The sequence below is a fragment of the Pipistrellus hanaki genome (assembly GCF_964339955.1).
Source record: "Pipistrellus hanaki genome assembly, chromosome: X".
NCBI classification, from domain to species: domain Eukaryota; kingdom Metazoa; phylum Chordata; class Mammalia; order Chiroptera; family Vespertilionidae; genus Pipistrellus; species Pipistrellus hanaki.
In genome coordinates this window covers 62,912,963-62,925,395 of record NC_140524.1, presented here as the reverse complement: position 1 = coordinate 62,925,395, position 12,433 = coordinate 62,912,963, and the positions used below count along the sequence as shown (strand labels likewise).

At 36.6% G+C, this 12,433-nt stretch overlaps 1 protein-coding gene across 5 annotated transcripts in view; it reads left to right on the top strand.

Annotated features, from left to right (window-relative positions):
- PCDH19 (protocadherin 19) overlaps positions 1–12,433 on the top strand; it is a 126,157-nt gene that overhangs the window by 63,350 nt on the left and 50,374 nt on the right. For 3 of the 5 annotated variants that reach the window (XM_084869438.1, XM_084869436.1, XM_084869435.1), the window contains one exon: positions 5,452–5,624. In XM_084869438.1, the coding sequence (XP_084725564.1) occupies positions 5,452–5,624 (173 nt within the window). The remainder of the gene's footprint in view (positions 1–5,451; positions 5,625–12,433) is intronic. The other 2 variants (XM_084869437.1, XM_084869434.1) reach the window with 1 other exon arrangement.

Sequence of the window (12,433 nt, the reverse complement as noted above, 5' to 3'; positions counted from 1 at the left end):
ATAAAACCCTCTAAACCATGTTCAAATAGCTCACTGTGATGTTTGAAAGAGGTTTTGTCATATGTAGTTTATTGAGGATAATGCCTGGAAAAAACTCATGGCCAGGAAATTGTGAATTTGACATCAGTTTTTTTTTTTTTTAACATATTTTATTGATTTTACACAGAGAGGAATTGAGAGGGACAGAGAATTAGAAACGTCGATGAGAGAGAAACATCGACCAGCTGCCTCTTGCACACCCCCCACTGGGGATGTGCCCACAACCAAGGTATATGCCCTTGATCGGAATCGAACCTGGGACCTTTCAGTCCACCGGCCGACGCTCTATCCACTGAGCCAAACAGTCCCAGCTGACATCAGTTTTAATTTTACAATTTAGTCTCTGTTTCTTTGAATGCCAATCCAATTTCAGGCAACTTAGAGAACTTCCCTTCCTATCCATTCTCTATTCCTTTACTCACTTTCTACTCATCCAAGAATGCTTCTTGGCCCCTTCTTGTTAACTGTCTTAATCAGACTACTTACATAGACTTTTCTTTTTCTCTCTCACATCTATCTCAGGTAAACCAATAGAAAGCTAGAGGGCAAGGAGTGCTCCTAGCACAAATCAAGGTTGAGAAGAGTGGATGGGAAAGGGAAAAGGAAGAAATATAGCACATTCCCCATAATGCTATGCAGCGAGGAATTTAGTGTTATATTTCTGTATTTTCTTCCAGAACGTTACCTGCAAACTGCAGGTGTACCCAAGGCAAATTGGAGTCCCAGGTTAACAACACAAGACAATTTGGAATTTTTTTCTGGTTGGACTCCCTTCTTGCTATGTTTGTTTCCTTGCTATCAGAACAAGGAAAGCCAACAGTAGTACTTTGCCCTTGCCGTACCACTCTTTCTTCATGACTGGCTTTTGTGCTCCTGTCTGATATTTATGCTTGCAGTGCTTTTAAAGCAATATCAAGCAGGGCATGAGGCTGTAGTTCAAAGAAAGTAACACAGAAAATGAACAAGGTACTGAAGCAGTGTGTAAAGGAAAATGAGCATTGGCGTCTAAACCATGCATAGTGCTTTCATTTTCCACATAAATTGTCCTAGGATTTTCAGCATCTAGTATGGTGGCTTGTCTATAAAAAGTGCTGATACACATTTATTGAATGAATAGATGAAATAAGTTGAAGAAAACCTCAGCATTTTTTTTTCATTGCAAACTAGCGATAAACTTTCCTTCAAGCCAGAAATTTCTGACTTTTAATGTGCATTTGAATCACTTAGGAGGCTTGTTAAATGCAGTGTACCTAGTTCAATCCCTAGAGGATCTCCAATTTTCAGATTTCCAAAATTTATTGTGATACAGGTGGTCCAGGAACCACTCTGGGATCTTCCCAATAGTTCTTAAATATAGTTACAGTACTCTTTTTAATGTTCATTCCCTTCTAATTTTTACTCTCAGATTCCATTCCCTGGGTATCTGGTGTCGCCTATTAGGAAGATATGACCTGTTTCCTTTCAGATTATTCTGTCTTTTGGAAATATTTTTAATATCTTAAAAGGAAAATGCAAGTCAGGATTTGAATAATGTTTATTCACCAAACATTTTCTGAGTAACTATTATATGTAGAGTCTTGTTGTAGGTGTTTTCAAACAAATCTTTTCTTCTGTTGACTACCAGGGCAATAATAGAAACATTTGCATTTCCTGCCGAAACCGGTTTAGCTCAATGGATAGAGCGTCGGCTTGGGGACTGAAGGGACCCGGGTTCGATTCTGGTCAAGGGCATGTACCTTGGTTGCGGGCATATCCCCAGTAGGGGGTGTGCAAGAGGCAACTGATCGATGACTCTCTCATCGATGTTTCTAACTCTCCATCTCTCTCCCTTCCTCTCTGTACAAAATCAATAAAATATATTAAAAAAAAGAAACATTTGCATTTCCAATACCATTACAAACAGATACCACTAATTTATTGTCCCACAAAAGTTGGTTTACAAGTTGTCTCCCAAGAGGTACATAGGTAATAAAGCAAGTGCAATCAGCATTTTAAAATGCCTGGCATAAATTGTTGTTTTGGGTGAGTATCCATTTACCAGGCTGTTTTAAAATAAGTAGCATCTTGCTCACTGGGTCTGAAACTGCCTTACACAAATTCATTCATTAAGCTACTAAATGTCCTTACAGTATCAGAGTAAGTGATACTTAGTTTGTCAGATGGGCAAACTGATCTTTAAAAGAGTTAAGTATTCCACGGTTTGGGGGAGATGTATATACTCTTTTCCTTTTTCTTTTGAAAATACGTAACTTTTCATGCTTACACTATCAGTACCTTAATTCCTAGTAGTCAATCCTTCACTATTTTATTATTTCTGCCCTTTCTACCTAAAAGTAAAAAGCCCTGAAATGGTTTATAATATTCAGATGCATATAAAATAAAACAATCAAATTTTAAAAGGCAGATCCAAAACCAGTTAGGAGAAACTACATCCCTGGCATCCATCTCACTGCAATTAAACACTATATTTACCTTGCAGCTCTTGGAAAGGCAAGACAAAATGGTAAATGTACCACGACATATAGTCTCATTTTTAATAAAGTAAGAATATACATTTGACAGGATAATTTTTTTTCTATTCCTGGATTTTAGGGAAAATGAACATAGTGGACAAGGTCTGACTATAGTTTATGAAAGATGTAGAAGCATTCTTTAAACACACATTTTCTACATCAATCCTATAAAATGGCTATGGATATAATATTTAATTATAACTAAACAAAAACATTGCCATATGGACTAATGATTATATTAAAAAATAATCATGTATTGACCATTTATGTATACCTGGTACTTCATGAACAGTACTTCATTGAGTCATCACAATGGTCTCATGTATGAGTTTTTAGCAAATGCATTTTACAGACAAGGAAATCAAGGCTCAAAGACATTAGATATCTGGCCCAGTGCTCCATTGATGAAATTGTAGACTACGGATTAACATTAGTTCTAACGACTCCAAGTTCAGTGTTCTTTTCACTACAGTATAAAAAATCTAACATGTCCCAGGAACAGAGTTTAAGGAACCTAGAGCAGTTTTTCTCAACTTGGGGTATCATTTGACACTATCTGGAGACAGTTTTGGTTGTAGCTTCTGGGAGGGCCACTACTGGCATTTAGTAGGTAGAAGCCAGTGATGCTGCTAAACATCCTACAATGCGTAGAGCAGCCCTCCACAACAAAGAATTAGGCAGTCTAAAATGTCAACAGTGCCAAGATTGAGAAATTTTGCTCTAAAGGATGCTTAATTGCCCTCAGACTATATCTCTCACTAGCATGTATCTTTTTTTTTTAAACATGTATCTTGAGCAAGTTTTGGTAACTGCAGAAATGCAGTGAATTCTGGGTTGAAATCTCTGACTTAAAGTAGCAATTTTGTGGCCTTGGATTAAATAAGTTTCACATGCTTCCGATATCATCAAAACATATAGAAAAATTAATATTTGCTATAAAAATGTAGAAGCTTATAATAGTATCCAAACAGGTGATTTCCTTTCTTTTAATATGTGGAATTGCATGTGGGCAGGACCATTCCCCCCCTAAAACAACAAACTTTGAATCTGTTCCATCTGTTGAATTAGTATTTATAAAATCTGTGCCATAAAGATAGAAATGGTGGCCAACTTTAAATCATGTGTTTCCAATTAGTCTTCTTGACCATAAAAGAGTTATAGAATGATTTTTGAGTAAATCCGCATTCTGTTGTGTCCACAGGGCTGAGTCGCTGCATGACATAATTTGGAGGAGCTGAATGAGCTGTCCTATTGAATGACTTTAATTTTAATACAGTTGATGATCAGTTATCCTTCCTGACAATAATTAGCAAACAGTTCAATGCTTCCTTCTCTCTTGCTCTTTATTTTTCTTATAATTATGGTTTTCCAGTTACTTCCCTTTTGATCTTTTCTCTTTCATATTCAGGGCAGCAAGCATTTTACATCTAGGTTGGTCATATGCTAAAATCTGCTGATTCCTTTAGACCAAGTGTGGAAAATGACGATGTATCCATGGCATAGCTCTTCATCATATGTACTGAATGTTTTTATCAAAGCTTCAGAGAGCCAGGCTTATGGATGTTCAAGGTTGACCATATCAAGCAAGTTTGCAGTGTCATCTCCACAGGGCTTCCTTTTCAGAGGTACAATAGGTCTGTTGGGACTTGTCGTAATTCACAAGCATGCCACCTTCCTCTGTTGAGACAACAGCACATTTTCTTGAGTATGCCTTTGCTGTTTCCTCACTGACTAGGGAATGGCTTTACCATTCACTAGGTGTTTTAGATGTATAATTTATGGCCCTTGGTGCAGCACAGCTGCAGATTCTGTCAGAACATACAAAGCACTAGAAATAGCATGTGGGGCCTCTATGAATATACCTTATGTATTATTGTCTAGTTCATGAGAAATTGTGTGAACTTTGTAGGTAGTATGCTTGGTGAATTGTGTGGTAGGTTGATTGAACAAGTGCAAGAAAAATATATCCATAAGCTTTTGAACTGAAAGTTTCCATGTTCTCAGCATAACACCCAAAGTTTTGTTGGAGCCCACTTTCTGGTTCACCCACCCTGTTGTCTTACCTTCCACACACCATGGTTTTCCTCGTCTCAGCTCCTGCCTCTCCTCTTTTTCTTGTTCTTTGAATCTATCCTTCTTTATTTCTCATTTAAAACTGTCATGAATTCTCTGATCCTGATAAACCTTTCTGTTTTAATTGAATTACCTCAATTACTGCTATTTTCATTTTTACAGTTGATTAGTAGACATCTTTGGAAAGGCAGTATACATGGTAGTTAAGGACCCAGGTTCTGGAGCTAAACTGCCTGGGTTTCATTGTAGATCTACATTTTTATAGGCTTTGTGACATTGCACAAGTTATTTAACTTCCGTTGTGCCTTTATTTTTTCATCTGTAAATGGGAATATCTATTAACATATTTTCTCTTACATATCTATTAATATGCTTTTCTCTTATAGAGGTGTCGTGATTTAAAAAGTTAATTCATGTCAAATACTTACAATACTGTCTTATGCATGGTAATTCCTCAGTAAACATTAACTATTATTATTTTACTTTGATTACATAATAAGAGAAAGAAAACTTTCTGAAATGATTATATTCTTTGCAGGTGGTTTCCCCCCCCCCCCCCCCAGATTTGCAGCTTCCTCTGACTTGCTTATAGTAATGCACTGAAGATAAGTGAATAAAAGTATTAGTGGCATCAGCATCCAAGAGTGGGAACCTCCTTCCAATGTTAAGTTCCATTATCTTTAACCAGAAATTTCTCTTCCTTCTATCCTATTGAGCAATCCAGTCACCATTGTCCTCACCACAGAACTGACATCATCTTGGCTCTGAAAGATTTTTAAAATAATGTCTATCACAGTGGTAAATTGTCATTCTTTCTTTAATCCAGCAGCTCCACCTTCAAGGACTTAGAGGGCAACAGCCTGAAGGATAGCGGACATGAAGAGAGCGACCAGACTGACAGTGAGCATGATGTTCAGCGAAGCCTGTATTGTGATACTGCTGTGAATGATGTACTGAATACTGGTGTGACCTCCATGGGATCTCAGATGCCTGACCATGGTAAGGGCTGTTTGGATGTAAGTTGCATCCACAGATGCTAAAAAAACCAGAATGTTTGTAGGCAACTGTACTACTTTACTATACTGAGAGTATTGTCAAGGTGCATACTGTGTTCATGGCCTTCAGCAGTCTCTACGGGGTTTGGAGATGTCCTGATATATTTCCAGAGTCATCTCTCCCCTCCCTGGTTGGATTTCCTGGGATTGTATAATATTCAGGCATTTTAAAGGCTGACTCTCTCTAAATACAATTTCTCTACAATTAATAACTATACTGAGCACATGGGAAATGATCAGATGCCTTCTTACCAGGAACAAGTGTCCCTTTTTGCTTTAGTATATGAATGAAATCGAACACTCAAGTTGCATAGAACACAGCACTAATGAGACCAAAGGGGTGTATGTTATTTCCATATCAGGCTGGTTAACTTTATCCAGAGAGAGACTCTGTTCTCTAACCACAGATTGCATATTCTTTGCTAAGGAGGGGAAGTACCAGGTATTCTATTATGTTTATGGAATTGCTTTGCCAGATCTCTTTGGTTACCACAAAAATCTATGCCATTGCTCATAGGGAATTCCAGGGTAAGAAAACATTGCTGACTCAGTTTGACATTTGGTGAATATTGAAAACACTTCAAAACGCATGTACTTCAAAGTAAATGTCAGGTAGCATACTCATGTATGAAGAAGAGTCTATTTTTGTGACCTCAGCCACACGTGCTTTAGCAAGAAGAGCTATTTAAAACTGTGTTAGGCATAAATTAGGGTACAAAAATATTAGCAGTGTTCAGCTATGGCAGAATGTTTGTATGGACTTGGGCATAAATGTCATTTTCAATATTTTACTGATGCAAACATGGTAGGTGAACAGCCTGTCTTTTTCAGTTAAGAACAATGAATTCAGCTTGGTGCTTAGGCTCAGTGAAGCTTCAGACGCTTGGCTACATCTCAGACGCAAGCTCAGCTGGAAGCCCCACTGCTAAAAGACTTAAAGATGAGAAAACAAAATATGGTGATTATGTGCTGGTCTTCAGCTGTTTCATTTCACTGTAAACATCATTAAATGCTTTTGTTTTGGTCTTGCAAATGAATCCAAAGGAAAAAAATTGCATGATCCACAAAACAAAATGTTTTCCATAGAAAAAATTATTCACTGTGTATTCCATTAAATTTTCTAATCCATTCCTCCCCAGAAGATCCAAGTGTCAAGGTCTATAATATAGAGAGGTCACTACTGATTGTGCACTGCTGCCTTCCCTAATTAATGATAGTGACATCCTCAGAAATAATATACTTTCTGGGCAATCTTACTAAAGCTAAAAAAATAAACATTTGCACAATTAAAAAAGAAACATTATCAGCAAATTAGCAATGTGTCACAGGACACAGACTGATATGTATCATTTACTAATCTTGTGTCTTAAAGAAAAGCTATTTCATTTATATCAGAAAGGGTTTTATTTAGATGCTCTCTAATATTAAATGACTTTAGGAAAGGAAATATTCATAATTAATTCTCAGTTATGCTTACCCAGAACATGTTTTAATTTTTGTCACATTTCTCTAGGAAAACAATATCAGTTGACTACAGCTAGTTTTCTTCTAAGGGTGTGTTCCTTATAAATTGGATATATAATAATGTATACATATATTAGATTATGTAATAATGAGATTATTCTAAGCAAATGGGGAACATTATCTCAAGATTCTTCTACATAAAAAATGTAGATTATATAGAAGATGATTATATACATAATTTTTGTTCCATTTTAGCAACATTTTCACATTTTGTTTCTTAATATTATATTTTCATGTATGTGTCTTCATTGTTTCCATTTGTCTAGCAGTAGTTAAACCTTGAACCAAGACCTTGGTTTGTTCTTTTTAATTTGGTTGAATCATTAAAGTTCAGGTACAAAGGGAATTCATGTCTTGTTTATATCTCAGGCTCTTATAATATCTGAGTACTTCTGAGCTTTCCATAATGATAATTGTTATATCCAAAATAAACTCTAGGCTAGCTACCCAGACTGTGTCACCAATGCGCTATGGTTGATTATTGTTATCTCAAACAATAGCAACAATTTCAACAATTGACATTTTATAGCATTTTACTATCTCAAACTTGGATTCACATAATAAATGTTTTTCCTTTTATCCTAAGGCACCGTGGTAAAAGGCAAGCACTGAGTTAATTTACCATGCATGCCTGATGTTGTAAATCATTCAATCTAGAATAGTTTTAGTTAGATTCAATCCAGGGCAGTATGGTGTATCATTGTTATTGAGGCCAACCAATTTAGAAAGTTAAGGAGGAAAAAAATGGAATCCTCTCTGGACTGGGACCATCACTGAAAGTCTCAAAGATTCCTAAAGGGGAAACAAGATAGTTCCAGGTCTCTTTGGCTCATTGATACTTGATTGGCATCTAAAACCCAATTGCTCTAAAATCCTGAGGGTTTCAGAGCTTAACTGTTCTTGAGGTTTTAGTGGATGTCTCTGGAGAAGAGCAAAAGTTATAATAACCTTGTTAGAGTAGCTGATCTTGATAATATTTCTTCTGTTTCTGTCAGAAGCATTTCAAAGTTGGGTCAAAAATACCCAATAGAGTGTACCTTACACCTTTGTTTGGGGGAGTTTAGCTCACCTTGGATTTCTCTGTGATGTTTCTAATTTGGATATTAGTACAGCATATTTCTTTGCACATATGTAGACACATGATTGATGGCAAACCTTATAATTTTTGAAAAACAGATAATTGTATGCAGCTAGAGTGGGAACAGGTTGTTCAATGAGATAATATTGTGTTGCTAGTGGTTGAAGAAAAGTTATAAACTATATCTGTTTTTGCTTTCTAAGACACCTATTTCATGCTTCTTTTCACTGCTGAAAGCTTTTTGGGGGGGATGGCTTTGTTCTTACAACTATAGCAGAAGAATGCTCGGTGTGAATGTCAAGGATGCTTTGTGACTCTTAGAGTAAATACTTAAATCCCTTCATTTTCAACAACTCTTCCCTGAGAACACATTTCTAGGGATGGGAACCCAGAATCAATATATACAACATAGAAAGGAGAATGTCTGGAAGGCTTTTGCACTCAAAGTTAGAGGTTTAACTTGTCTTTGGATTGTTTTGATTGCTTCCACCAAACACATCCCTGAGCTGGACAGGGTAGAGATAAGAGGGAATGAGAGGGATCTATGCTTTTTGGATTATTATTAATCCTTGTGTTATTCTCTACATGCCTAAAACCAGGTCAGTGGGTTGATGTACTGGTTGAGCTGAATTTCCCAGTTGCCAGGTGACTGAATTATAAAATTATTTGCCACCTGAAGTGCCTTTGATTTAATATGTCTCAGCTTGTCCCCAGTACCATAGTTCTTGTTCCCAGAAAAGAAGGTGATGGAAAATTCTTTATCTTATAATTTCTACTGGCATATGACACTTTTTGGAATGCTATCACTCTATAGCTCTCAGAGTGCTGTGAGAACAAGTAAATGTTGTCACTCAGCAGATTTTACCACCTGGTTTGTTTTCTGATGTGATTTTATGCTGCTTGGGTGTCACATTCAAATATTTTAACCAATGCTTTCTTTCCATGAATTCAAGTTCTTTGGTAAAATTATCACCTTCTGGCATGAACAAGAATTTCATCTCATGTGATTTCTGCAATCTCTAAGAACAGTAACTGATAAGTAGGGTGGTCAGAGATGCCAGAGGCTCATGGGTTTGTTGCACAATTGGGAGTATCACTGGGCTTGAATCTCTTCCTATCAGGGTAATTTCTGGGTTGTGTAGTCCTGGGGTAGTAGGCTTCTGTCTCCTCCTTGTTTCTTTGCATGACCCTTTGTGATGATGCATATTACTGTTATGCTTACTTAAATATATTGTCCTGATATGAAACTTAGTTTTATGAAGATCATGTCCTAGCACTATATATACTAGTACCAAACCCAATTAATTTGTTTCAAATCACACTTAATCTCTCTTACATTATGATTTGAATTATTGATTATAAATCCATTAGCTGAAAAGATGGCTCTACTTGTGATAATATGCACGTAATTTGGAGTTCATTAAAATACTGAATTGGTTTCCCTCCCATGCTAATTGATACCAAATGAGAGCAACATACAGAAATTTGCAATAACATTTATCTGCTGTTCACATCCAAATGCACCCAAATGCAATATAATGATTGCTGTATTTTGCAAAGTGTAGGTTCTTCTGCATTTTATTAACTTGTTTATTTGCTAGTTTCACCACCTGAATATCATTTAACATGTTTGTTGTGTAAAACATGGATTTGAAGAACTCAATCTGTGTCTAATGCAACTGCTGTTACAAATTAGCCAAGGAAATGTTTTGTAGGCTGCATACTATGCATATTCTATTTTCGACCATAGGTGTATTAAGATATTTATACTTTCAACACTGTACCAACAATGTGTAATTTCATTTCCTCTAGTCTTTTAATGAAAGTATAACTCAGTGACTGAACATGCCTTTCTTATCCTTTTGTCTATTACCCTGACGCCCCTCTCACCTTAATAAATTTCCAGATACTAATTTCAGCTAGTTTCTTGGCAAAATAGGGAGTTCTCAATGGACAAGATTTTGTGACATTGCAAAGTAGTGTGCTGCAGGGTTCCAGAAATGGTAGCATGTACCAGATGTTCATAGAATGATAGAAAATTTAATTTTATCAGAATAGCACTTTCTGTCAAAAAGTTTTATCTTTACTTCAGCAAAGAGGTTGACTAGTTCCCCCTGGACCTGCATTAGCATATTTGAGGCTAGATACACTGTTTTGCAATTCATGTGGTTATTTTCCCCTAGTTTTTCTCATAGAGAATCTTTTGAAATGTCTTTAGCTTCTTGTAAATGTACCAAGTGAAATATTTAATTGTTTGAAGACAAGTATGTATATGATATATCTATATGTGTGACTTACAGCTTTTTTAAAATCTTGCATCAGGTATACAGTGTTCTAATATCAGGCAGGTATAATCCATATCCACATATATATTATTCATTTATTTAAAAATATTTTTAAATGTCCACTATGTGTCTAGCTCTGGAAATTGAATGTGTTAATTACTACTATTATTGAATGTGAATGTTACCGTTTTAGCTTTGCTTATCTGGGGTTTGCTAGATGACTAAGATCAGCTCAATGATGAAATGAATAATTATATCTTATTTTAGATATCATTATAAGAATAGAGCTTGGGACTATCAAAAACCTAATTAATATTGTTCCAATAAAGAAAAGAAATGATAAAATAAGACTTTTACAATCAAGATATTATTTTTATTAACAGTATCATGAAATATTCTCCCTTAATGTTCTAATTTGAACAATGTCACAATGGTAAAATTTTTCTTTTTAAATCTATCTTCTCCCAGGTTGAACTTCCTGCTCATTTTTAGTTAATGTCATCATAAAGTGGTAGGTTTAATCTCTGACATGTCCACTTAACTGGTTTAGAGGCACTCAGTGGTACTCAATGACTACTTTCCCTTTTCCTCTGATGTCTAGGAACTTTATCCACTCTTAGTCTCAGCAATGGCTGGATAGGTGTGAAGAAAGGTCACAGGTAATAGGGAGGACCTATGTAATACTTTCAACAATAAAGATTAAAACAAATAAAGGTGACAGATAGATACTTTTGTTTTTTTCAACTACATTGCTGACCCAGATAATTGGACTCCTTCCAAAGCATTATTTACTTTTTATTGGCAAGATAGTCTCTGGAATAAAAAGTCATCCTTAACTAATGGAAACATCCATTCTATTATCAGTTGTTTGCTAGCATTATTTTGGCATGGATCTTTTGGTCAGAGAAATATTGTCAAGACAGTTCTGTTCATTGGCTTTGAATGAGAAACAATATTCCTCTTTTTTAAATTAAACCATTTTTCTTGATCCACTTGGAACTTTTAGTTGTATCATATTCAGTGTGTATTTTAAAATTTATTATTATTAATAATTATCTGAGGTCATAGATTTATTATTCATAAAGATAATAACTGCCAGGAGGGAGAACCAAGATGGCAGCATAGGTAAACACCTTTACTTGCTGCGTCTTGCAACCACATAAAAATTACAACTAAAAGACAGAACTTCTATCATCCAGAACAATAGGAAAGCTGGTTGAGTGGAAGTACTACAATGAGAGAGGTAAAGAAGCAAGTGCATTGAGACTGGTGGAGGTGTAGAGGTGCTGAATGGGCTGGCACCCAGTTTGCTGCTTTTTTAATTGGGAGGAGGGTACAAGCTCCCACTTGCTCTGAACTCCAGTTCCAGGTGAGATCTGGGGGACCCAGATACATACAGGGAGAAACTGGACTTTCTGGCATAGGGACAGGAATGCAAGGGTGGCTTCCCCTCAGAGGTGCTCACAGCGATCATTGCTCCTGTGTTGGGCCCTCTCTGGTGTAGGGCTGACTGGTAGCCATTGCTGTTTGCTCCACCCTGGTGATTCTCTGAGACCCCACCCAACCCAATTTGTGCAGCAGTTTTTGCATATGAATGGCCTGTCCATTATCAGCCTAAAACCTGTCAAACAGGCAGCAACTGGGTCAAAGGTACAAAAAAAGAAGACCCAAGGCCAGGAGCAGCAGCCTGCCTTACTTCACAGCTGGGCCTTGTCTGGGCACTTCCAAACCTGATACAAAGAGGAGGAATCTGCAGATCTCTCTGTAGCTCCTGCTGTGCAGTCCCAAGCAGTGGCTGAATTTGCATCTCCTTGGAGATCCAAGAGCAGTGTACCCAGTGGTCAGTGTGAGACCACAGCACTTTAT